Source organism: Microchirus variegatus (assembly GCF_963457635.1).
Source record: "Microchirus variegatus genome assembly, chromosome: 1".
Lineage (NCBI taxonomy): Eukaryota > Metazoa > Chordata > Actinopteri > Pleuronectiformes > Soleidae > Microchirus > Microchirus variegatus.
The window spans coordinates 31167969-31194067 of NC_139802.1; the positions used below are offsets into that span (position 1 = coordinate 31167969).

General features: G+C 39.3%; 1 protein-coding gene across 1 annotated transcript; it reads left to right on the forward strand.

Moving 5' to 3' along the window:
- Nucleotides 1-2940: 2940 nt before the first annotated feature.
- On the forward strand, nucleotides 2941-25914 carry LOC310935387 (kinesin heavy chain-like; the record flags this gene model as incomplete). The annotated part of the gene is made up of 25 exons (XM_083899276.1): nucleotides 2941-3066; nucleotides 4885-4972; nucleotides 5340-5413; nucleotides 5776-5880; nucleotides 6154-6202; nucleotides 6306-6361; nucleotides 6705-6792; nucleotides 6907-7031; nucleotides 7126-7230; nucleotides 7340-7488; nucleotides 10907-11055; nucleotides 12208-12386; nucleotides 12573-12641; nucleotides 12741-12947; nucleotides 13120-13272; nucleotides 13376-13573; nucleotides 13799-13916; nucleotides 14446-14510; nucleotides 14612-14721; nucleotides 14794-14895; nucleotides 14983-15043; nucleotides 25070-25141; nucleotides 25239-25343; nucleotides 25523-25739; nucleotides 25826-25914. 25 exons carry the CDS (start codon nucleotides 2941-2943, stop codon nucleotides 25912-25914), a joined length of 2859 nt encoding a protein of 952 aa, XP_083755402.1.
- Between the last annotated feature and the right edge of the window lie 185 nt (nucleotides 25915-26099).

The following is a 26099-nucleotide window of genomic DNA, read 5'->3' on the forward strand; positions in this document are numbered from 1 at the left end:
ATATGTATGTTTGTTTTTTTAACAAGTGAGAAGCTCATGTATTCACAGTCCATTACAAAGGTCATGTTCCCTTTTATTTAAATAGTGAGTTTTGCCGATAACTCTTCGTTATTTTTTACAGTGAGGCTTTTTAAGTTGCTTGTTTTTTTTGTTACAGATTGTCTTTCTTTTGTTTTGTTTGTTGAACACCTTAAATATTTATGAAAATGCATGTCTGAAAGGGAGACGTCGTCCATGTTGGTAATAAATGCAGTTGTAAAACTATGAACGTTTCAAGCCGAAAAATGGAGAATCTGAAATTTGACGTGCTGTGGTGCATGGAATTGGGGACTGTGGATGAACTTGTGTACGCACGCACGTATACACACACACACACACACACACACACACAGATGCTCCTCCAGATCAAAATCAACTAACAACCTAAAACACTATGTTTTATCAAGTGCAATATACCAATCAATGACAAAGAACAACTGTTTAGAAACTTGTGCACACTTTAAAAAAAACTGGGACTGTAGTTTTTTGTCTGCCTTAAAAAAATAGAATCTGACCTCCACCAAGAGCCATGGAGTGGTGATTTGTTTGCATTTTTTATTTTAATGTTTACTGAGGTACTCCACTCTTACCAATTTCTGATTGATATCTGAATCGCACATCAAACCTCCAAAATAAAGCTCCTCTGAAATGCCATGATCGAGGACCAGATGAACAAATGACTTTGATCATGGCAAAATCAAATTCTTCACTTCTTTTAACACTACAGTTAATTTTCATGGCCTCTCAAGAAATGCTCAGAATGAGTAAAAAAAAATATTAGTTACAGCCAAGTTAACATGTTTGTTCGCGTGTTGTCACTCTTTAGAACCTTAAAGTTATATGTACTGTATTATCTGGTGAGATTTCTCACTTATTTCAAAACATATCTGACTTTATTTATGATGTGCACACTGAAAAACTCCCAAGACATTTTGAAAAGATTAATGAAGAGGGTACATCTTGTTCTGGAGTTAAATAATCTGAAAGCCTTCCTTTTTTTCAAAATGTCCTCTTTTTTCCAGTGTTCACCCTTTTGAGAACCTTTAGTTTTTACTGTATTCCGTGACGAGGAAATCTTCTATTCCTTTTTCGGAATGGGACGTTTGGTGTCGAGCATGTGAGCTCTTTCAGTAAAGTTCATTCTGCCTCCCACCCCCACCCCACCCATCTTTTTCTCTTTGTGCAATGACATGCAGGAACCCGGTCTCGTGTTGGGAACCCATGTGTTTTGGATCTGTAATATCAGTTTCACGTTATTTGTGGTCAAGAGTTCAAAGCATTTTTTTTGTGTTCAGGTCAGTCTGTGCAGTCTATTTTTTCCCTCCTTATGCCAGTGATTGTGTGTGTGCTGAGTTGTGTGTGATATTTTTATTTTTCCTGCTGGTGAACTACGTTTTTTGAATCTGCTCTCTTTTCCACCCTTCCCTTGTCAGTATTTTATTTTTTTCAACTTGTAATTAAGTATATATTTTGTCACTAATATTTACTTTTCAAAAAAAAAAATAGACTTGCGTGAAGTATGATGTGCACTTGATTGCTCTTGTTCATTTTTCTTTTTTTGCATTAATGTGGGCTAGGGATAGTTTTGTCAGAGTCCATTATTTTGAGATTGTTTGGACTTTTTTTTAATGGTTTGATGTAAGCAGCATTTTTTTGTAAATATTGTGAAACATTACAGGTCATGCAGTGATGTAACATTCTGAACAATGTTGCACAGATGTTTAAGATATTAAAAACATGTTCACTCTTACTATGTGTATTGTTATCTTTTTCCTCTGGGTTCCTTTGTAGGAGTTCATTGTGAGTGATGACGTAAGATCATTTAAAAAGTGTATGTTTTGTCACACACTGTCATCTAGTGGGCAAATAGGAGAGCACACGTTTACTAATGCCTGTTAAAGTCCATTTAGGATTATAAATATAGAATGAAAATATGAGATAGAGTTTGGAAATGCGATAGGATACAAATATTATTTTTAATACAATATTGCTCAGTATTTATTCTGTCAAAATATGTATAAATATTAAAACAGTCTAAACATGTATGGGGGGATTTTTATCAACCAAATACTTACCTTTAAATTAAATACTGTCTTGTTATATTCTTGTATTTTATCTAAACTGTTGGCAACTTAGGGGAAAATATATTTGATATCATCATTTTCAAACATGTAAAGTAAGAAATAAACAAATATCGAATTAAAAAACATTTTTCGTGATAGATGTGATATAATATTGGACTATAAAAATGGTAAATGTATGCTATTTTTACTTTGTCTACTTTAACATGTTATAGCACATATATATGTATGTATATGTGTATAACTTTCTATCCATTGGACTATATTCTGGTGTTTTAAGCGTTTTAGGGCATATTTTTGTTGGCGCGCGTGCACAGGAGCTGTTCAGTGATGGTGGTGCTGATGCAGGGCGCGGGAGCGCGCCACGGTTTCCCCTGCAGGGGAACGCGCGTTTATTGCGAGAGTCAGCGCGATGCTGCGGCTCTTTCCCCGTCTGCGCATCCTCCCCAGGCTCAGCAAACAAACACAGACGCAGACACACTCTCCGCTGGAGGACGCAGCGCTGCGGTTGATCCACTTTGGCCACGACGCACCCGATTCAACCGCGACATGTTCGGCTTGGATGAAGGACGCGTTGCGCATCGGAGGTTATTAAACCAAGAAGCCCCCCCGTTTTAGCTCCGGGTCCGGTTTGTTGCCAGAGAGGATGATTTTCAGTCCCTGTCATAGTCAAATCTGAACTGTCAGCTGACCGGGGACGCGAGGATCAACACTGAGGCCCCACTGCAGGCCACACAACCCGAAATTACGCACCAGGCTGCCTGAAACACACTGATACTCACCTGTTTTATTCGGAGCAGCGGTGTAAACAGCAGCAGTCATGGTGGACGCAGCAGAGTGTGGGGTGAGAGTGATGTGTCGCTTCAGGCCTTTGAACGAGGCTGAGATCAACAGAGGAGACCAGTACATCCCCAAATTCAAAGATGAGGACACCGTGGTGATAACGGCAAGTCTGTGTGCACATTACTCACATGTTGATACTGCTTCTCTGTGTGTGCGTGCGTGCGTGCGTGCGTGTGCGTGGTGCTGGTGCTGAAAATACAATCACTGCAGTGTGTTGAGGGAGAAAGTCTCCTGTGACTCTACAGAGAGGCAGTAAAGCAACTGCGTAGTAAATAAATACACTTCTAATGCTATATACGCGAAATGTATTTTAGTCTTTACATTGACATTATTGATATTATTTTATGTTATGTTATGTTATGTTATGTTATGTTATGTTATGTTATGTTATGTTATGTTATGTTAATGTCACTGCAGATTCAGTATCAAAGAGGAAGTGTACATTAGTTCATATTTTTGATTTATTTTTGTTCTTTAATTTGATTTAAAAAAATATAAGAGATGGACAATAATGATGTACAAAATTACTTTATTATTATGGGGTGCCCCATATGTCTGTGTCTGGCAGTGTGCATGTGTTTTAGATTCAAACAAGCATTCATAACGAATTATGAAATACAAGAACTATTAGTGCTAGTGCATACTAGTGCATTTATCGTGTTTTTCCGTGTTTCCATTTCCATTGGTTTTCCTCTAATTTCAATATTATGTATTTGTAGTTGTAGTTGACTTCCTGTTTTATTTTGAAGCGTTTTATTCCCCCGTGTTTCTGTTTAGTTTTACTTCCTGCTCTTGCGTTCTCCTGATTAGCATCACCCGTTTGCCGTCTGTCGTCTCTCAGCTTGTACTGCAGCCTATCCATCAGTTGTCAGTGAGTGTTAAGCATCATTTCTCATGTTTTCTGTTCCTACTTTGTGACTCTTCATTCTTTTTTTTTACCTTATTTCAGTCAACGTTAGCATTTTTCTCTCCTCGCGTCTGTGAGTGTTTCGAGCTCACTAATGCTCTGCCATAACTTCGTATCATGTCACCTCCATCACATGTTCACTGAGGAGCTTTGTAACTGTGTCACAGAGGTTTCCTTTCTTCAGTGTGAGGCTCAGAAAGAGAGTGAGGGTGCCGGCTGTTTCTGCCTTCAAGTGCTGACAACCGCATTTTACCGCATTTTCCCCGGAGAGTAACAAGTCAGTGGTTGGACAAGGGCAGGAGGACTGATGGATGGTCAGGCTGGAAGAGCCTGGGTGTGACTGGACACATTTCCAGCTCACGTTTTCTCAATTTAGAACAACATCCTGATAGAAACGAGCAGTATTTATTCAGAGTGGATCAGATTTATCAATATTTACATATTGTGACAGGGTTACAATAGGAAAAGGTTACTGTACATATAAAATCAAGTACACTAAGTAAACTAATATGCTACTCAGCTTCACATAATTAATTAGCAATTATATTTTTCTATATACAGTATATGTTGTTGAAATGGGCCATTCTGCATCATGTATACTTTGCAGTTCTGTTAAAGTATTATAAAGCATGAATTACATGTTGATGAAGTTAATTTGGCCATAAACTACTATATTTTACTCACTCTTTGTGCAGTATTTATATTTACACATATTACAGTAGATCCAGTAGATAAAAACTATATCAACATATCTTATCATAATGCCAGATATATGTAAAGTAAAACCATCCTAAGTAAACCATAACATGCACAAATAAACAGAAATAGTTGCAGTAATTTATTTCCCCAAATTTAGAGCTAAAGTTTGCATAATTTTTAAGAAATGTCACCTTTCTGAACTCTTAGTAATGTCTGGCTAAAATGCACATTTGTGCAAAAAAAGAAAGAAATGAAATGAAGATGTTCTCTTATCACTTGTGTGATTGTAATATGTTGTGTGTTGGTGTGAAACAGGGTAAACCCTACGCGTTTGACCGCGTGCTGCCTCCGAACACGTCACAGGGACATGTGTACGACCAGTGTGCCAAACAGATCGTTAAAGGTGCAGTATGAAACGTTTACACCTACCACAAAACATCATTCTCAGTTAACTTCTGTTCATCTACTGCAGATCAGCAAACAAACCCAATATGTGCTCCATTACTTGGACTGAACTCTTTATCATTACTATTATTGCCATTATACATTACTGATTAATTTTATACAACTGCAGGCTTGTTCTTCTCTATTGTACAATTACAATTTACTTTTCTATTCAACAGAATAATACAAAATATTATTAAGTTGTACACATTTTTATTAACCTGTTTAGAAAGAATTAGTACTATGAAAATAATAGTAGTGGTGATTTATTATTAATACTTTGATAAATTTATGTTGTATGTGTGTTTTTGTGTTTGTGATTGTAGATGTGCTGGGTGGTTACAACGGGACCATCTTTGCATACGGACAGACGTCCTCGGGGAAAACACACACCATGGAGGTGAGACAGGAATCTGTTAGAACATCAACATCCAGCAATTTAATTCTGCTCGTTCGCTAATCCTCTGAGACTCTGTTTAATCGTCTGATGTGACGACACAGATTTAAATGTGAGTGTGTAAGAATTAGTGACATCCAGTGATGAAACTGCAGATTGCGACAAACAGACGACCTGTCCTGGCTGGCCCTGTCTGTTCAGGCTGCTGTAGAAACATGTGCCCTTTAGACATAGAGCCCTTTATTTTGAATCGATTGCATGCTAACATATAGTCATGAGTGTATATATATATATATATAGCTTTATTACATCAACTTACATCCAATGTCTAATGTTTTTATTCTCTCCACATACTTTGTGTTCAGGGCAAGCTCCACGACCCCCAGCTGATGGGAATTATCCCCCGTATCTCCCACGACATATTTGACCACATCTACTCCATGGACGAGAACCTTGAGTTTCACATCAAGGTGAAACAAAGCAAAAACATTTATTTCTTGCTGCCAAAACCTGTTGAAAAAATCTCAGGTCAAATATTCAAAGCTGCAGCATTTGTAAGAATTATGTACAATTTATTGAGTTTTGCTAACTTTTGATGAAACTTTTAGTTTACATGTGCCAATGTATCTATATAAGAACTTAAACTATATAAGAAACCAGCATAATGAAAATATTCCCAAGTTTAAAAATAAACATGTGTGCATTGATCTTTAAAAAGTAATTGATGCTGTTTGTTTGTGCAGGTCTCTTATTTTGAAATCTACTTGGACAAGATCAGGGATCTGCTGGATGGTATTTGTGCAACTTTTGGGATATATTTTCGTGATACTTTTATTTGCATGTGTATTTTGCAGCAAACAGTTTTATTTAAACCTGATATTTGTTCTGTTTTAAGTGTCGAAGACGAACCTCTCAGTGCATGAAGATAAAAACAGAGTGCCCTATGTCAAGGTTGGTAAAAATGTATTTTAACGTTAAGTTTGGTGTCACAGATTAAAAACTACTTTTGAGGTTGAGAAGGTTAAATATCTTATCTCGGAAAACTGTAATCTATAGAAATGTACTTTTGTATTGTTTTATATGAAGAATCCTAATGACGGACAGAAAAAATATGGTGACCCACTTTTTAAAGATGACCATCCAGTGATGATGATGATTGTTTTTTACTGTCATTTCTGTAACACCCAGTGTTGGTCAGGTAAACCAGATATTTTCAAGAGTTTGATAAACGAGTCACATCATTTCATGCATGTCTTATTTAATAAAAATGAAATCATTTTTTTCCCCCTCTCAGGGTTGTACTGAACGCTTCGTTTCCAGTCCAGAGGAGGTGATGGACGTTATCGATGAGGGCAAAGCCAATCGGCACGTGGCAGTGACCAGTGCGTATCAATGCTTGAATTCCGTTTTGATGTCACTTTGTGCGTCTGTGTGTTGTTCCTATAAAGCTCCCGACCACCTGTAAAATTGTTTGTTTTTTAAAAATAATTTTTCAGACATGAACGAGCACAGCTCCCGCAGCCACAGCATCTTCCTCATCAACATCAAGCAGGAAAACATCGAAACAGAGAAGAAACTGTCTGGGAAGCTCTACCTGGTGGACCTTGCTGGCAGTGAGAAGGTCAAATCAGGGAAATGGAGATGATATGGTTGTTTTTGGCTTTTATGAAGTCATGTTTTAAAAAAAAAAACACAAATACTTTCTGTTTGAACAGGTCAGCAAGACTGGAGCTGAGGGAGCAGTGCTCGATGAGGCGAAGAACATCAACAAATCTCTGTCAGCGCTGGGCAACGTCATCTCAGCTCTGGCAGAGGGAACAGTTGAGTCTTATCATAATTCTGTTTTTTCATAATGGAAGACATGTCAATAACAAGCAACGATTTCTCGAGGTTGAATGTCATCAGACGGAGGTGAATTTTATATTTCAGAAAAGCCATGTGCCATACAGAGACAGTAAGATGACTCGGATCCTGCAGGACTCTCTGGGAGGAAACTGCCGCACAACCATCATCATCTGCTGCTCGCCGTCTATCTACAATGAAGCCGAGACCAAGTCCACGCTCATGTTTGGACAGAGGTACAGTACCTCTAGTATCTATTTATCTATTATATCTGGTTATCTCTGTTTGAACCACTGGCATACAAGTCTTGATATGATCAGTGATTTAAAGGTAAAATTAGTAGTTTATAGTGACATCTAGAGGAGAGGCTGAAATTTCCGACAACAAACTGCTCCTCTGCTCACCCCCTCCCTTCCCTGAGCGCTACGGTATCCTCAGCCGGTCAAATGTCGTACTCGTCATCTTTCTCCGTGTCAGCAGATGAGGTTCTAGTATTTATTCAGACAACGAGAGGGAGAGGGAGAGGGCGAGGGACAGCTCTTCGTGGCCGCGGTAGAGCTGTCAGAAGCCGGCGAGGGAGAGGGCGAGCTACCGTGGCCGTAGCAGACGAAGCGGAGAGAGTGGAGGCGGGACTTCCACTTCAAGTAAAGCGACGCTTGATTTGTTCTCTCTGGTTTGTCCATACAGGCTCCCGTAGAAACAAGGCGTCTCGCTGCAAACAGTGGCTATGCAATGGCGGCCCGTGAACATGTTATTTTACATGACTTTTTGAAACACTACGAAAATGAAACAAAAACTATTATACAGCGACTAGACAATGCAGGAGCATATAATATGTATGAAAAAGTGGATTTTGGGTTATATAAACCCATAAATACTACACAGTGTCCCTTTAAGTGAGGCAGGTCTTTCTTTCCCTCCCAGTTCTAGATAAAATCTTATTAGTATGACATCTTTAAACATAACTATACCCATTTAGGGTCCCCTATGGTCTAATATGAATATATGCTTCCACTGGGGTTCATTTAAAAAAATGAATTAATAAAATAATTGCTCCTTTCATTGTTTTGGAGATGCAACCTAGACAAAAACAAAACAGACATTTTTGACAATCTATCTCTTAAATGCAACAGACAACACTTATAAGCTGACAGGTGGCTGGTCATGAAACAGTGGCTCCATTTTGTCCAATTGTAAACCAGTACAACCAGTCTTTCACAGTAACAAGCAAATCTACTATGATGCACAGGTCTATGGTTGAGGTCGGTGCTGGAAAGTAGAAGCCAGATGGCTCTGAGTTTCCCACTGTGCATCCTAGCTTCTTCTTATTTATAGATTCCCATTGAAACCTACGTCACCTTGTTTTGTTTTCCACAAAACTGCACAATTACTGCTGTGTATCGCTGCCATTTCCTCTTTAATTGTTGTTCCAACTCATAATACATATCATTTGTTTTATTAATGCAGATGTGATACTTCATGTCTTTAATGTATGACATGAAAAGTGCCACATGGTAAACGTAGTCTTTCTGCACATCACTTTAAAGTCACTAGTTTTTCACTTTGTGTGGAAAAAGCTGGTGTTAAACCTGCATCACTCACAACAGAGTGAATTTAAACTGCTTATATAATGACCATTAGCAGCAGTGATGGATAAGATGGCTGCTGAACGAGTGCTGTACAGCCATCTGTACATGGAGAGGAAATTAGGTTCGCCACTCATTAGAGAGAAAACTAGTAAATCATACCCCATGACCACTTATTGGTGACACAAAAAAGAGGAATCTTTCAACCTTAAACTGTGACAACACTGCGTGGGCTCAAAAACACAATGAAACTCAGGACCGTATGGATAAGACTTGTATCATGAACGTTCGTGATCCAAGACTTACCCAATTTTAAACTTGACATTTATTTTAATAACAAAAAGCAGAACAGAAAAATGCAACAAAGATTGTATCTCCATCTGCAACAGACATTAAAGAAGTAAATTATTTATCACACTTGAAATGATTAACATAGTAAAGTATTGGGTGTCACAGATATGGCTGTGTATAAAGTTACATCTCTATGCACAAATTTTCTCTTATTTTGATTTTAGTCATGATTATTTTTGTCTGCTATCTTTTAAAAGCAAGTCTCATTATAGAAAGTCTGGGTAACATTGCGTTAATACATTGTTAATTTGCGATTGAGGGCTACGACGGAGTATTAGGGCCACATTGAGGGACGGATAAGGACTTTGAGAATAAAGTCGTTAATTTACAAGAATAAAGTCCTACTGTACTGTCAGCATGTGCAACAATGGGATTAGTTGTCATTGTTCATGTTATGCACAGACATCTTTGAGTGACGCACTGGAAGTTGAAGTCGGAGTTCGAGAGTTGAGAGCTAAAGTTGTCTTGTTCATACCAAATAAAGACCCAGTGAGCAAGGGGTAAAAATCAGTCTGTTTCTTGAGAAACCACAAAACCCCTCTGAATGACCTGCTGATGCATCCACTGATAACTCTGCAGTTGACCAGTTCCAGCCATTTGCCCCTCCACAAAAGCAGCAATTTCCTCCAAGTCCGCCTGGTTCCTTCTGCAGAAAAGGTGTGTTTTCTTGCATGTTTTCAAAGTGCTGATACTATGACAATGTGATGCTGATCTACCAAAAGAGTAAGTATCTCCTTGTTTGTGAAACCCATTGTAGTACAATTCCACAAAATGCTCCAGGGCCCTCATCAGGTTAGAATATTACGACTTTAATCCCATAAATTTACGAGAATAAAGTCACAATAGTCTAACCCGTTTTAGAAGAGGAGTTAAAATGAGGGCTGTGGAACATTTTGTGGAATTGGACTTTAGAACAGGTTTCACAAACAAGGAGATACTTACTCTTTTGGTAGATCAGCATCACATTGTCATCGTATCGGCACTTTGCAAATGGCTGGAACTGGTCGACTGCAGGGTTATCGGTGGCTGCATCAGCAGGCCATTCAGAGGGGTTTTGTGGTTTCTCAAGAAACAGACTGATTTTACCCCTTGCTCACTGGGTCTTTATTCAAATTGTATGAACAGACAACTTTAGCTCTCAACTCTCGAACTCCTACTTCAACATCCGGTCCGTCACTCTTAGATGTCTGTGCACAACATGAACAATGACAACAATTCCCATTGTTACACATGCCGACGGTACAGTATGACTTTATTCTCGTAAATTAACATTATTCTCAGAGTCTGAACTTTCCTCCCCCCTCAATGTGGCCCTAATACTCCGTCATAGCCCTCAAATGCAAATTAACAATTATTAAAGCAATGTTAGCCAGACTTTCTATAGCGAGACTCACTTTTAAAAGACAGCACACAAAAATAATCATGATTCAAATCAAAATAAGAGCAAATTTGTGCGTAATGATGAGACCAATTCACAGCCATATCGGTGACACCCATTACTTTTCCTCGATGCGTTTACACAACATTGAAATGTTTTTTTTATTTTTTTATTACATTGATGAACCATAAGACTACTGAATACTAGTTATTAGTTAATGTTAATATATTGTCATTAATTATCAAGTCTATATTTTCAGATATAGGATGAAGTATTTGTATTTATATCAGAGTAGAAAAGCTTCAACTCAATCAGTCAATTTCCAATCTGTCTGTTTAGAGCCAAGACCATAAAGAACACAGTGTCTGTGAACCTGGAACTGACAGCTGAGGAGTGGAAGAAGAAATATGAGAAAGAGAAGGAAAAGAACAAGGGCCTGAAAGGCATCATCCAGAAGCTGGAGGCTGAACTCAACCGCTGGAGAAATGGTGAGATGAAGAAAAGCAAAAATGGCTAAAACGAACTACAAACAGGTGTAAATGTGCCTTACCAACAGCATCCTAGAGCATATAGTGTCCAATCGTAGGCAAAGGCAGCATCAGACGACGAAACGGAACCGTTGCTGTTGTGCAGAAAATATGTCATACAAGTGTTGGCATCACAAATCCCAGATTTGCAGTTGAAGTCCAACACAAATGTATCTTTAACTTCAGGGTGAGAAAAACTAACTTAGCAATCCACAAATAAGTAGTAAAAGAACATACAGGAATCTTAACTGCCTCCCTGACATAAAACAGGAGAAAAAAAGGTTCCCAAACAAAATGGTTACCAGGACTGCACTAAATCATATGGTTTCTTTGTTCACAAAGTTTTAACGAAAACTCACACTTGACACCAATCAAAGCTTACACGTCACGATGCAGGTCAGCATGGTCTGGCTGGGCGTCAGGACAAAGGCGAAAGAGGAAGACATCTCCAGCAGGCATCTTTTTAAAGCTGGCCTGGCCAATCAGCATCTCTGCTCACCACCTACAAAAATCAAAAGTGAAACACAACAGGGGCAGCACCTCCCGCTGTCAGGGAGGATTAACTACATAAACACACTCAAAATACACATGATCATAACACAAAGCAAAAGACCACTGTACAGTGAATAAGAAATTAAAATGCTTTTCCTTCTTGTATAGTATTATTATAATATTGTATGCCTCACAAGCGCAAGACTAATCACAGTGAGGCTGCATAAAGGGCCAGTTCATGTTGTGCTACTGTCTGTTTTTGTTACCTCTTATCCAAGACTGCAGTGTCTCCTTTTCACAGCATCCCTCAGCCTTCCATCTCTGTTGCATGGTAACCACATACATTTCTCCCACTGTTAAGATTTTGCATTTAATGAGCCTCACAGTGCTCCTCGTGGGCTTTAGTCTTAGTATATAAATATGCTTGAAGAAGTTGACCTAAATTCAAACTTATATACTATAGTGTGTTACATAAACACGTCTTGTTTATAAGACCCAACACAGCAAAACAAAAGCCCTTTATTTGGTTCCATTTTGAGATTTAATAATTTTTTTTGATTGATGTGTTCATTTAATTAATGTTTGAGTGAATGATCCAACAGACAAGTTTATATTTTACAGGTGAGAACGTTCCCGACGAGGAGCAGCTGAGCTCCAATGATCAGAAGAGCACTGAATACGACAACACCCTCATCATCGACAACCTGCTGCCGCCCGCGGGAGGCGTGTCCATCTGCAGCGAGGAGCAGAACAAGTATGAGGAAGACATCAGCAACCTGTACAAACAGCTGGATGACAAGGTGAGACAACTTTTTTTATATATTGTACATCCATCCTTATTTCTAAATTTCTAGATGAATGTGGATGAAATTTTATTGTTAGAAAGGTAGATAATTATGGTCTAAAATAAGATCTTTAATGTCGCATTTTTGTTATTATTGACATTGCCTTTAAACTCCAACTTCCTCTATTCTATATTTTTGCAGGACGATGAGATCAACCAACACAGTCAGCTAGCTGAGAAACTCAAGGAGCAGATGCTGGATCAGGAAGAGGTTTGTCCCTTCCATTATACTGTAAATGTTGATGCAGCCATCAGCTGAACAGTGTTGACATGTCTTCCATGTGTTTACTGTCACCTAACTTCCTACCAGCTACTGGCATCAACACGTCGCGACTATGAGAAGATCCAGGAGGAGCTGTGCCGGCTGCAGACTGAGAACGAGCTGGCCAAGGAGGAGGTGAAGGAGGTGCTGCAGGCCTTGGAGGAGCTGGCTGTCAACTATGACCAGAAGAGTCAGGAGGTGGAGGAGCGAGATCAAACCAACCTTCAGCTGACTGAGGAGCTACAGCAGAAGACGGTGAGTCAACTGGACACATGTAACTTTTTATGCAGAATGTAACCTGCGTATATGTTTGACATTGGATCTTCTTTCTGATCTGTTTTTATCTGTGATAATGTACAGATCCTTTTGGCATTGTTACCTTACAGAAATAACACGGTTCACTCTCCGTGTGTGTGTTTGTCAACAGGTATTGATGTCAGCCCTGCAAAGGGAGCTGGGTCAGTTGCAGGAGCTGAATGGTCTGCAGAGAAAGAGAGCGGCCGAGGTCCTTAACCTGCTGCTGCGAGACATCAGCGACATCGGCGCCATCATTGGCACCAGTGATGTCAAGGCTGCCGCGGTGTGCACAGACCCACACACACATAAATTATCAACACCCACTCAAAAATTGTTTTACACACTGACACCCAAACCTCTCCTCTGTGACCTCCCTCCTCTTTCAGTCGTCAGAGACGAATGGGAATGGCTTAGCAGTGGAGGAAGAGTTCACAGTCGCTCGCCTCTACATCAGCAAGATGAAGTCCGAAGTCAAGTCACTGGTCAACCGCAGCAAACAGCTGGAGAGCACTCAGGCCGACGCCCACTGCAAAATCCAGGCCAATGAGAAGGAGCTGGCATCCTGTCAGCTGCTCATCTCCCAGGCAAGTTTCTCATGGTAACCATGGTCACATGATGGCTTTTAGATTTATAGTTTAACTGAAACTGACTTTTGAGATACAATTGAACTTGTTGCCATCTGGCTGAACAATGCAGTTATAGTTTACACACACTGAAGCTACCGGAGAAAAAGGCATGAACTGTCACACACCTGGAGGTAATTCTGTATGAATGATCACATTTTTCCATGTGGTTTGTGTTGTGTACAGCACCAGGCTAAGATCAGGTCTTTGACTGACTACATGCAGAACATGGAGCATAAGAAGAGGCAGCTGGAGGAGAGTCAGGATGCCTTGACTGAGGAGCTAGCCATCCTGCAGGCTCACGGTCAGCATACAGCATAACCATTTAAAGACATTTTCTTTTATTTAAAGATCCAGTTTGTCAGAATTAGTTACAACTAATGGTGAAACTGCTGTTTTGTCCATTCAGGCTGCTGTAGGAACACATTGGTTCAAGGTGGCTGCCGCCATGAAGCCAGACCCTTTTCTAAAATACATTTAAAAGGCTTATTCTAAGGCTACAAAACCAAGCTGTTTATAATGAAAATCAATTATACACCTATAAAAACATACTTTTTTTAATATAGTGTATAGTATTTTTTACCAATAAACACTCCTAAATGTTGCACACTTGTCCTTTTTAAATTTGTAAAAGGATACAGTTGTTAATATCAAGGATGGAATTAATGCAATATTCTCTTACAGGAATCCGTTTCCAATGTTATATTTATTTTAACAAAGGCAGCTTGTGGAACACTTATTTATGAGAGAATTTTATAAAGTTAATCTTCATTTACTTTGTTGGAATTTACCTTATTGATAACAGAAAGTTATTTGTGTTGTTTGTTTGTCAGAGAAAAGACAAGAGATGCTGGGACGTGAGAAAGAGGAGGACCTCAGCAGACTGGATGGAGGCGAGGTAATGAAGGTGAACTGCACCAGTGAAATGCTGCAGCTGTCCCAGTTTGATATGAACAGTAAGTGTTTCTCTCGAATGTCTCATTTGTCTCTGTCCTCCAGAAAACACTGGAAGAGCAGCTGGAGAGTCACAGAGAGGCTCATCAGAAGCAGCTCAGCCGCCTCCGAGATGAGCTCGAAGACAAGCAGAGGATGCTGGACGAACTGACAGAGTGCGGAAACATCAATATTCACAAACACGCCAAGACAAAGCCATATTTGTGTTAATTGTGTTTCTCTCCAAGCCTTAACCAGGGTCTGTTACTGGAGCAGGAAAGACTCATGTCAGACTATGACAAAATGAAGGCTAAAGAGCAGGAGAAGGATGTAAAGTTGCAGAAACTAATGTAAGTATAATTTAACGCATGCTTCTGATGAAGCACAGCTTGAGCAGCTTTAAGTGTTTTTTTAAGTGTCAAATTGTGTCTGTGCAGGCTGCTGAATGAGAAAAGGGAACAGGCCAAAGAAGACTTAAAAGGACTGGAAGAGACTGTGGTGAGTCTTTCTGCAGATGTGGAAGTGATGTTTGTTTATTATGAGTGAAAACATCATGTTTGAAGGTGTGTATTTGGAACAGTGACATGAGGTCTGATCACAAGAGGGGAGATGTGGAGACTGTTGCAGAACACATTTATTGAAAATAATATGAAATCTGTATTTGTCCATGGAGGAGACAAGTGGGATCAAATCACACATTTATAACTGTCCAACTGAGATTTGTACAGCTGTACACTTTCCTATACAATGTCAGGTTTTTATACATTTTGGACCCCATTATTTATCATTTCAGTAAGAGATGTAGTAGACTCTTCCTGGTAGGTTTTATTCCTTTCAAAATTCCTCTTGAGACTTTGAAAACATTGTTCAGCTATGCACTGGTTGTTGGGTATTGTGATATTGACCACTTTAAAGGGCAAATCCATGCAGTAATGGCCTTCCTGTATGACTTTTTCGAAATAAGAGCTCCTCTAGTTTGATGATATCCTGTTTGCATATATGGATGAGCAGCTTCTCTGACAACTTTACATCCCTTTGTGGTAGAGTAGCTGATATGTGTTGTTGAACAAGCATGGATGTGATATCATCCTCTTCGAATGATTTCACAAATGGTTTTTAGGGTCAGCTGCATTTGAGGCTGATGTAACATTCTCAGCAGATTGAATTATGTTATGTAGCTACTGTGATGTGTGACAGGGGTGCAGAGGCCTTTTGAAATGTTGAAAATGTTGAACAGCCACGATATCTTTGGACCCCAAAGACATGTTATTTCTGTCTTTAATTTAATTATTTAAGCTATACTATCCTTTCCTTTTGACGTCTGTCAATTTCAATTGCAACTCCTTTTACAAGTAAACCTTTTAGTTCTTTTGCGAGAAACGTTACCAGTGGAGTCTGTTCCGCCATTCTGGCCTGACTTTATTTTAATATTTTATGATTATTATATTAAGCACAATAGTAATTATAATGATAAGCTTTAATTGTAAACCACCTCTACAAAAACAGTTACAAATTTGAACATTGAAATTTAAACCAAACTACAAAGCATAGCAATGAGACCAAAACATCCTATTCATGGTTAATATTCAATGGAATTGTTTTTTTTAATCATCATAAAAGTACTTAATATTGTCATTATTTTCTTGGACAATAATATATAAAATCCTTGTGCTCTGTGACAGTTGTATTTTACAACATTTTTGATTATTAGCATACAGTATATCAGTGAACAGAAGCGTCCAAAAAACAACATAATTCCTATAACAACAAATACACATACATACACTAATAGCCACAGTTAATTAAATAAACCATTAAATGGATAATTGTAACCTTTAATTACGTTATATATATATTTTTTTTTTTCCATTTATTTATAACTAGTTCGAATTACATTTGCTGATTTGATTTCTTTGTGATGGAGTGTTCCATGTAGACATTTATACGCTGCCTCTGAAGTACAAATCAACACCACATATAGGAAGAAAACACCAACAAATAAACAACACAAACGCAAATTGAACACAACTGCAAATCACAAAACACGAGGAAAAGTGGACTCCTCCTGGTTTAGTACGGTCTGCGCCCTCCCCCCTCGATAAATGTAATTGGAATCATCCACTTCCTGTTTGTCAGTGGGACATCACACACATGCAGAGCCAGAGGACCTGGAGGAGGACGAGGAGCAGCGAGGACAAACATGTGGTAACTGCTGCTTAAAAATGATCCACACGTTTCTTAGATGTTCTGTTGACGCTCTGTTCACACCTGCTGTTAACATCCGACCTGAGTGATCGATCACAGGTGTTCAGATTACACCTGCTGCTAATGCTAATGTGACGTCACTGCTCCACAGTAAACACACACCTTTCATTTCATTTGTCTTCACATACAAAGTTCTGTTTGTTACAGAAAGACAAAGAATCCAGGAAATGTTCAAGTTATTATTTTCTTTGTTTGGTCCAGAAAATGTTTGAAAAATGTTGATCAGTGTTTCTCAAACCTGGAAATGATGATTCTCTAATGTCTTTTTTTTTAAATCCAAAATGATTCAGATTTAATTATTTCTTTGGAGCAAAGAAATCAGAAAAACAGTTAACAAAAAAACAATTGATTATTAAATTATTTGACAATTAATTTTTTAATTAGTGAAGTAATCGTTACATCCCTACTTGTTTTATATATATATATATATATATAGAGAGAGAGAGAGAGAGAGAGAGAGAGAGAGAGAGAGAGAGAGAGAGAGAGCATCAGGGACACCATAATACCATTTATGACGATATTTGCAAAATCTTATATTGCGTTATACTGACAGCGCTATTGAAGGTGAGCACTTGGCACCATCTAGGGGACTGAAATTGTAATTGATTTAGTTATTTTTTAAATGCTGATCAACATAAAAGTTTGACATTTGTAACATGAGTTAAATGAAATTAATACTCTCAAAAGCGATATAATATTGCCACACAGCCTGTCGCAATATTTCTCTGTATTTGTTCTTCCCACTCCCCACCCAAGACTAATAATACACTCAAACAGTGTCACATCCTGCGTGCAACCATAGCAACCACAACAACATTAGCTGTACGTAAAGTTGCACGATTGAATAGACGCTGTTTTGTCGCCGCTTTCACGTTAGACACACTGAGACGCATCGGAGACTCGTTGCATTTACACTTGTGTTCAATGTTGTCACAATGGGTCTCTGACCACCCCCTGTAGTGGTTTGGTAGATCGGAAAACAATCTGTCCTTGGGACTCATTTACACCTGTAATTGCAAGTGGTCATGTGCTATCCCATTACAATAATATCACAGAAAATGCATTTTTAGGGATTATTTGACTTTTTGCCCATATCCAATATGCCCATATATCATAATGCTTGGAACGATATCAGTACTGATATGTCCTTCCTTTTGTCTAACTGCAGAGTCATTAAGTCTCTTCTGTAGTGAAATTAACGTACTATTTTTCATACTTATGTCGCCGCAGATGTGGATATAAAATTTATTTATTGTGCAAAATAAATAAGCATAAAAAATAGCTGTAGGGGGCGCCAGCATAGAAGTCAAGGAGGTCTTCTCGCCGTGTTTGCCGATATCCAATAAAACTTTTCAAAGCCAATATCTGCCCATACAGATAATATCGTGCGTCCAGACACATTTCGATGTCAGGTATAAACAACATATTTTGCTATGAACAAACTAGGGCTGAAACAATTGTTTTTTAAAACAAATTAAATCAAGCTTTCTGATTTTACAGCTTCTTAAATGTCAACATTTTCTACTTTCTTTGCTCCATAAAAACAAAGATATAATTCAAACTCAATCATTTTTGGTTTGTGGACAAAACAAGACATTTGAGAACATCATCATTTTCCAGGTTTAAAAAACCTGATCAACATTTACTGACATTTTATGGACCAAACCACGAATCCAGACAATAATGGACACTTTAATCCATTATGGAAACAATGGCTAGTTGCAGCCCTAGAACAAACACAAATGGTGTACATGTGTATTTGTTTGTGGAGCAGTAAAGTAGGTGATTCACCTGTGATTTCGTCACCTCAGACGGACGTTAACAGCACTTGTCAACAGAGCCTCTGTTTAATGTGTCTGCATTGATTTCCATGGTTAACAGGTGACTTTAGTGAAAACCACATTCACTTGTTTGCTGGTTTTCTGAAGCCAGTCCAACTCAACTGCAGCTGTTTGGAGCTCTTCAGTGTTGGGATGTAAACACAGAAACGTGACAAACACTCATTTTTATCTTTATTCAAACACTTTAGATGATCCATGTTCAGCTCACTGCACCTTCTAAATACCATTATTGTTCACTATTTGACTCATGTTTGAGCCACTCCCACATTTATACTAAAGACCGACCAACAGCTGCAGTTAAAGGGATAGTTTGGGGTTTGGGGCCTTCTGTCCATGCTGGCAGCCACGTTATGAGTGAGAGTGAGTGTCTAGAACACAGGCTGCTTCACGGACAAAGTCAGTGTTGATGATGTGTACAAGCAGGTTTCAGAAAAGCCCAACTGCAGCTGTTGGTCGGTCTTTAGTATAAATGTGGGAGTGGCTCAAACATGAGTCAAGTGGTGAACAATATTTACAAGGTGCAGTCACCTAAACATGGATGATCTAAAGTGTTAAAAATGAGTGTTTGTCAAGTTTCTGTGTCAACATCCCAACACTGAAGATCTCCAAACAGCTGCAGTTGAGTTGGACTGGCTTCAGAAAAAGCAGCAAACAAGTGAATGTGGTTTTCACTAAAGTCACCTGTTAACCATAGAAAAATGATGTGCTCACATTAATGACACTGAAGTCTAATTAATGTGCGGATGATTTTTTAAGCCTCAGTTACTGGACACCTGGACCCCAACTGTCTGGTGGACTCTCCAGGGTGTGAACCCCTGTCAATTTTTTATGTTTTTTTTTATGAATTTTTAGCCCAAAAAATGTTAAAAAAAATGTTAAATAAAATGGCATAACCTCCTCTTTTCATGTCTCTGGAGGTCCGGGGGGGCACAAGCCCAGCCCCGTACTCCTACCACACCACCACATGCACCACCACCAGTGATTTATCTCTTGGGAACAACGCGAGGTGGAATCGAACCTGCCATCACCAGACTGGTACAACCTTGCGGTTGTGAACAAAGCCACTACGCCACACATCCCTGTCAGATATGAGAGCTTTTGGTGCTTTTCAGTGTTCACCTTGGATGTGGAACCTTAAAATGTTGAAGTATAAGGGAGTTGAACCCTCAAACTCAGTACTTGAGCATTCTGATGCCTGCTCTTTAACCAGCTGAGCTAACTCCACACTCCTGTTTCAATTTTCGAACACCTATTTACTCTTTTTGGTTGAATATTGTGCTTAAAAAGTCACTCCATGTAGGAGTCGAACCCTTTCCCACAGGAATCTCCTGAACTTGAGTCATTCTCTTAGTCACATGAGCCATTTGTCCTTGTTTGCTTTTTTCAAAATTTGGAAGCCTTTCAACAATAGTACACATGACTTCAGCGTATTGACATATTTGACAACGTCAGTCGAAGAATGACAGCCAAACACTTGGTGTAATGGTTTGGTCACTTGTCTTTGGAGCAGGAGACCAGGGTTCGAGTCCCAGTTGGAATAAGGGCCGTCGTGCATGGAGTTTTGCACGCTCTCCCCGGGAAGGTGGGTGTGTGTCTTGAGAGTCGTTCCTCCACACACCAGGGAGAAAAACTGCGTGCATAAAGGTGCTTGATGCAAGCAGGACTCGAACCCTGGTCTCCTGCTCCTAAGACAAGTGACCAAACCATTACACCAAGTGTTTGGTTGTCCTCTTCTGACTGACGTTGACAAATGTCTCAATATGCTGAAGTCATGTGTTCTATTATTGAAAGGCTTCTAAATTTTTGGAAAAATCAAGAAAGGCAGAATAGCTCACCTGGTTAAGCACTGTACTCCTGTGCAGAGCTTTGCGATCCAATCCTGCCTTTGGAACAAGGTTCCAATCCCGGTCGGAACAAGGTCCTCAATGCTTGGAGTTTTGCACGTTCTCCCTGTGTCCTCCTACAAACCACCCACGTTACAGGGAGAAAAACTGCATGCATAAAGGTACTTGAAGCAAACGGGACTCGAACCCTGGTCTCCTGCTCCAAAGACAAGTGACCAAACCATTACACCAAGTGTTTGGTTGTCCTCTTCTGACTGACGTTGACAAATGTCTCAATATGCTGAAGTCATGTGTTCTATTATTGAAAGGCTTCTAAATTTTTGGAAAAATCAAGAAAGGCAGAATAGCTCACCTGGTTAAGCACTGTACTCCTGTGCAGAGCTTTGCGATCCAATCCTGCCTTTGGAACAAGGTTCCAATCCCGGTCGGAACAAGGTCCTCAATGCTTGGAGTTTTGCACGTTCTCCCTGTGTCCTCCTACAAACCACCCACGTTACAGGGAGAAAAACTGCATGCATAAAGGTACTTGAAGCAAACGGGACTCGAACCCTGGTCTCCTGCTCCAAAGACAAGTGACCAAACCATTACACCAAGTATTTGGCTGTCATTCTTCGACTGACGTTGTGAAATATGTCAATACGCTGAAGTCATGTGTACTATTATTGAAAGGCTTCCAAATTTTGAAAAAAGCAAACAAGGACAAATGGCTCATGTGACTAAGAGAATGACTCAAGTTCAGGAGATTCCTGTGGGAAAGGGTTCGAATCCTACATGGAGTGACTTTTTAAGCACAATATTCAACCAAAAAGAGTAAATAGGTGTTCGAAAATTGAAACAGGAGTGTGGAGTTAGCTCAGCTGGTTAAAGAGCAGGCATCAGAATGTACAAGCACTGAGTTTGAGGGTTCGACTCCCTTATACTTCAACATTTTAAGGTTCCACATCCAAAGTGAACACTGAAAAGCACCAAAAGCTCTCATATCTGACAGGGATGTGTGGCGTAGTGGCTTTGTTCACAACCGCAAGGTTGTACCAGTCTGGTGATGGCAGGTTCGATTCCACCTCGCGTTGTTCCCAAGAGATAAATCACTGGTGGTGGTGCATGTGGTGGTGTGGTAGGAGTACGGGGCTGGGCTTGTGCCCCCCCGGACCTCCAGAGACATGAAAAGAGGAGGTTATGCCATTTTATTTAACATTTTTTTTAACATTTTTTGGGCTAAAAATTCATAAAAAAAACATAAAAAATTGACAGGGGTTCACACCCTGGAGAGTCCACCAGACAGTTGGGGTCCAGGTGTCCAGTAACTGCTGCTTAAAAAATCATCCGCACATTAATTAGACGTCAGTGTCATTAATGTGAGATCATCATTTTTCCATGGTTAACAGGTGACTTTAGTGAAAACCACATTCACTTGTTTGCTGCTTTTTCTGAAGCCAGTCCAACTCAACTGCAGCTGTTTGGAGATCTTCAGTGTTGGGATGTTAACACAGAAACTTGACAAACACTCATTTTTAACACTTTAGATCATCCATGTTTAGGTGACTGCACCTTGTAAATATTGTTCACCACTTGACTCATGTTTGAGCCACTCCCACATTTATACTAAAGACCGACCAACAGCTGCAGTTAAAGAGATAGTTTGGGCTTTTCTGAAACCTGCTTGTACACATCATCAACACTGACTTTGTCCGTGAAGCAGCCTGTGTTCTAGACACTCACTCTCACTCATAACGTGGCTGCCAGCAGGGACAGAAGGCCCCAAACCCCAAACTATCCCTTTAACTGCAGCTGTTGGTCAGTCTTTAGTATAAATGTGGGAGTGGCTCAAACATGAGTCAAATAGTGAACAATAATGGTATTTAGAAGGTGCAGTGAGCTGAACATGGATCATCTTTTGAATAAAGATAAAAATGAGTGTTTGTCACGTTTCTGTGTTTACATCCCAACACTGAAGAGCTCCAAACAGCTGCAGTTGAGTTGGACTGGCTTCAGAAAACCAGCAAACAAGTGAATGTGGTTTTCACTAAAGTCACCTGTTAACCATGGAAATCAATGCAGACACATTAAACAGAGGCTCTGTTGACAAGTGCTGTTAACGTCCGTCTGAGGTGACGAAATCACAGGTGAATCATCTACTTTTTCTGCTCCATAAACAAATACACATGTACACCATTTGTGTTTGTTCTAGGGCTGCAACTAGCCATTGTTTCCATAATGGATTAAAGTGTCCATTATTGTCTGGATTCGTGGTTTGGTCCATAAAATGTCAGTAAATGTTGATCAGGTTTTTTAAACCTGGAAAATGATGATGTTCTCAAATGTCTTGTTTTGTCCACAAACCAAAAATGATTGAGTTTGAATTATATCTTTGTTTTTATGGAGCAAAGAAAGTAGAAAATGTTGACATTTAAGAAGCTGTAAAATCAGAAAGCTTGATTTAATTTGTTTTAAAAAACAATTGTTTCAGCCCTAGTTTGTTCATAGCAAAATATGTTGTTTATACCTGACATCGAAATGTGTCTGGACGCACGATATTATCTGTATGGGCAGATATTGGCTTTGAAAAGTTTTATTGGATATCGGCAAACACGGCGAGAAGACCTCCTTGACTTCTATGCTGGCGCCCCCTACAGCTATTTTTTATGCTTATTTATTTTGCACAATAAATAAATTTTATATCCACATCTGCGGCGACATAAGTATGAAAAATAGTACGTTAATTTCACTACAGAAGAGACTTAATGACTCTGCAGTTAGACAAAAGGAAGGACATATCAGTACTGATATCGTTCCAAGCATTATGATATATGGGCATATTGGATATGGGCAAAAAGTCAAATAATCCCTAAAAATGCATTTTCTGTGATATTATTGTAATGGGATAGCACATGACCACTTGCAATTACAGGTGTAAATGAGTCCCAAGGACAGATTGTTTTCCGATCTACCAAACCACCACAGGGGGTGGTCAGAGACCCATTGTGACAACATTGAACACAAGTGTAAATGCAACGAGTCTCCGATGCGTCTCAGTGTGTCTAACGTGAAAGCGGCGACAAAACAGCGTCTATTCAATCGTGCAACTTTACGTACAGCTAATGTTGTTGTGGTTGCTATGGTTGCACGCAGGATGTGACACTGTTTGAGTGTATTATTAGTCTTGGGTGGGGAGTGGGAAGAACAAATACAGAGAAATATTGCGACAGGCTGTGTGGCAATATTATATCGCTTTTGAGAGTATTAATTTCATTTAACTCATGTTACAAATGTCAAACTTTTATGTTGATCAGCATTTAAAAAATAACTAAATCAATTACAATTTCAGTCCCCTAGATGGTGCCAAGTGCTCACCTTCAATAGCGCTGTCAGTATAACGCAATATAAGATTTTGCAAATATCGTCATAAATGGTATTATGGTGTCCCTGATGCTCTCTCTCTCTCTCTCTCTCTCTCTCTCTCTCTCTCTCTCTCTCTCTCTCTCTCTCTCTCTCTCTCTCTCTCTCTATATATATATATATAAAACAAGTAGGGATGTAACGATTACTTCACTAATTAAAAAATTAATTGTCAAATAATTTAATAATCAATTGTTTTTTTGTTAACTGTTTTTCTGATTTCTTTGCTCCAAAGAAATAATTAAATCTGAATCATTTTGGATTTAAAAAAAAAGACATTAGAGAATCATCATTTCCAGGTTTGAGAAACACTGATCAACATTTTTCAAACATTTTCTGGACCAAACAAAGAAAATAATAACTTGAACATTTCCTGGATTCTTTGTCTTTCTGTAACAAACAGAACTTTGTATGTGAAGACAAATGAAATGAAAGGTGTGTGTTTACTGTGGAGCAGTGACGTCACATTAGCATTAGCAGCAGGTGTAATCTGAACACCTGTGATCGATCACTCAGGTCGGATGTTAACAGCAGGTGTGAACAGAGCGTCAACAGAACATCTAAGAAACGTGTGGATCATTTTTAAGCAGCAGTTACCACATGTTTGTCCTCGCTGCTCCTCGTCCTCCTCCAGGTCCTCTGGCTCTGCATGTGTGTGATGTCCCACTGACAAACAGGAAGTGGATGATTCCAATTACATTTATCGAGGGGGGAGGGCGCAGACCGTACTAAACCAGGAGGAGTCCACTTTTCCTCGTGTTTTGTGATTTGCAGTTGTGATCATCTTATTATTAACAATAATAATGTGTTAAAAGTAGTTTTATTAGCTTTGAGATCAAAAGATATTAGCTTTTGAGATATAAAATATAAAACCCTATGTGTCGAGGTGTCCTGTGGACACTTTTACAGGCATTTTTTTTTACTATTGTGGTCAATGGGAAAATTGCTTTTTGGGCCCAATATTTTTTGTAGCAGTACCCAGAGTACACCAAATGTATAGTGTGTTGTGCAATTGCTTCAGAAGATCATGACATTTCATGAAAATGCTACAAGTAAACAGAAAATGCAAGATATAAAATGCAGATATTCTGACTGTTAATTGTATTATTGAGGATTGTTTTAAGTAAATGTCTGTTCTCTCATTTCACGCCTTTGTCATGATTCTCTTCTTCTCTAAGGCCAAAGAGCTGCAGACTCTGCACAACCTCCGAAAACTTTTCATTCAAGACCTCACCACACGAGTTAAAAAAGTAAACCAACCACCTTTGCTTGTTTAATGTTGTTATAGTCTATCGTATACAGAGTTTCAGTTTATCACTGAACCTTTGCTCTGTCTGTTGTGGTCAGAGTGCAGAGCTGGACTGTGAGGAGGGACTCGGCAACATTGCCCAGAAACAGAAGATCTCCTTCCTGGAGAATAACTTGGAGCAGCTCACCAAGGTCCACAAGCAGGTAAATTATTCAATCACTTGCATAAAAAAAAGTTGTTGAGCTGATTCTAAATGAAGAGGAATATCATTTTTTTCCAGAGATAAAAGACATACTACATTTCTTTACTCCAAACTGGAGTGTAATGGAAATACTAAGAACAGTACTTATAGAGTTAATTTGCTCTCCTCTGTCGACATCAGCTTGTTCGAGACAATGCAGACCTTCGCTGTGAACTGCCCAAGCTGGAAAAGCGCCTTCGTGCGACAGCTGAGCGAGTCAAAGCCCTGGAGAATGCGCTGAAGGAGGCGAAGGAGAACGCCATGAGGGACCGCAAACGCTACCAGCAGGAGGTCGATCGCATCAAAGAGGCTGTGCGAGCCAAGAACATGGCCAGGAGAGGCTACTCTGCTCAGATTGGTGAGCTCTCTTTTCACATTCTTTATATATGCTTGAAACTTTGAGAGATGGATTGAATCTGAATAATCTGTTGTATTTCTTCCCAGCAAAACCCATTCGTCCAGGCCATCATCCATTGTCATCCCCCATCAGCAGCTGCATCAGAGCTGGAGGCATCTACACCCACAACCACTAAACCTTCTACAGCAGTTTCTTACTGTAAGCACTTTTGATGGTGGACATAACCCAGAACCTTTATTTTTTCATCAATTCTGAACGTTGATATTTGAAAAGTAAAGACAGTTTCATCAGAATAGCAACACAAAGCTCCTCTGTTAAAGCTCCTTTGTTCTTCTTGCAGACAGACCAGAAACAATGCAA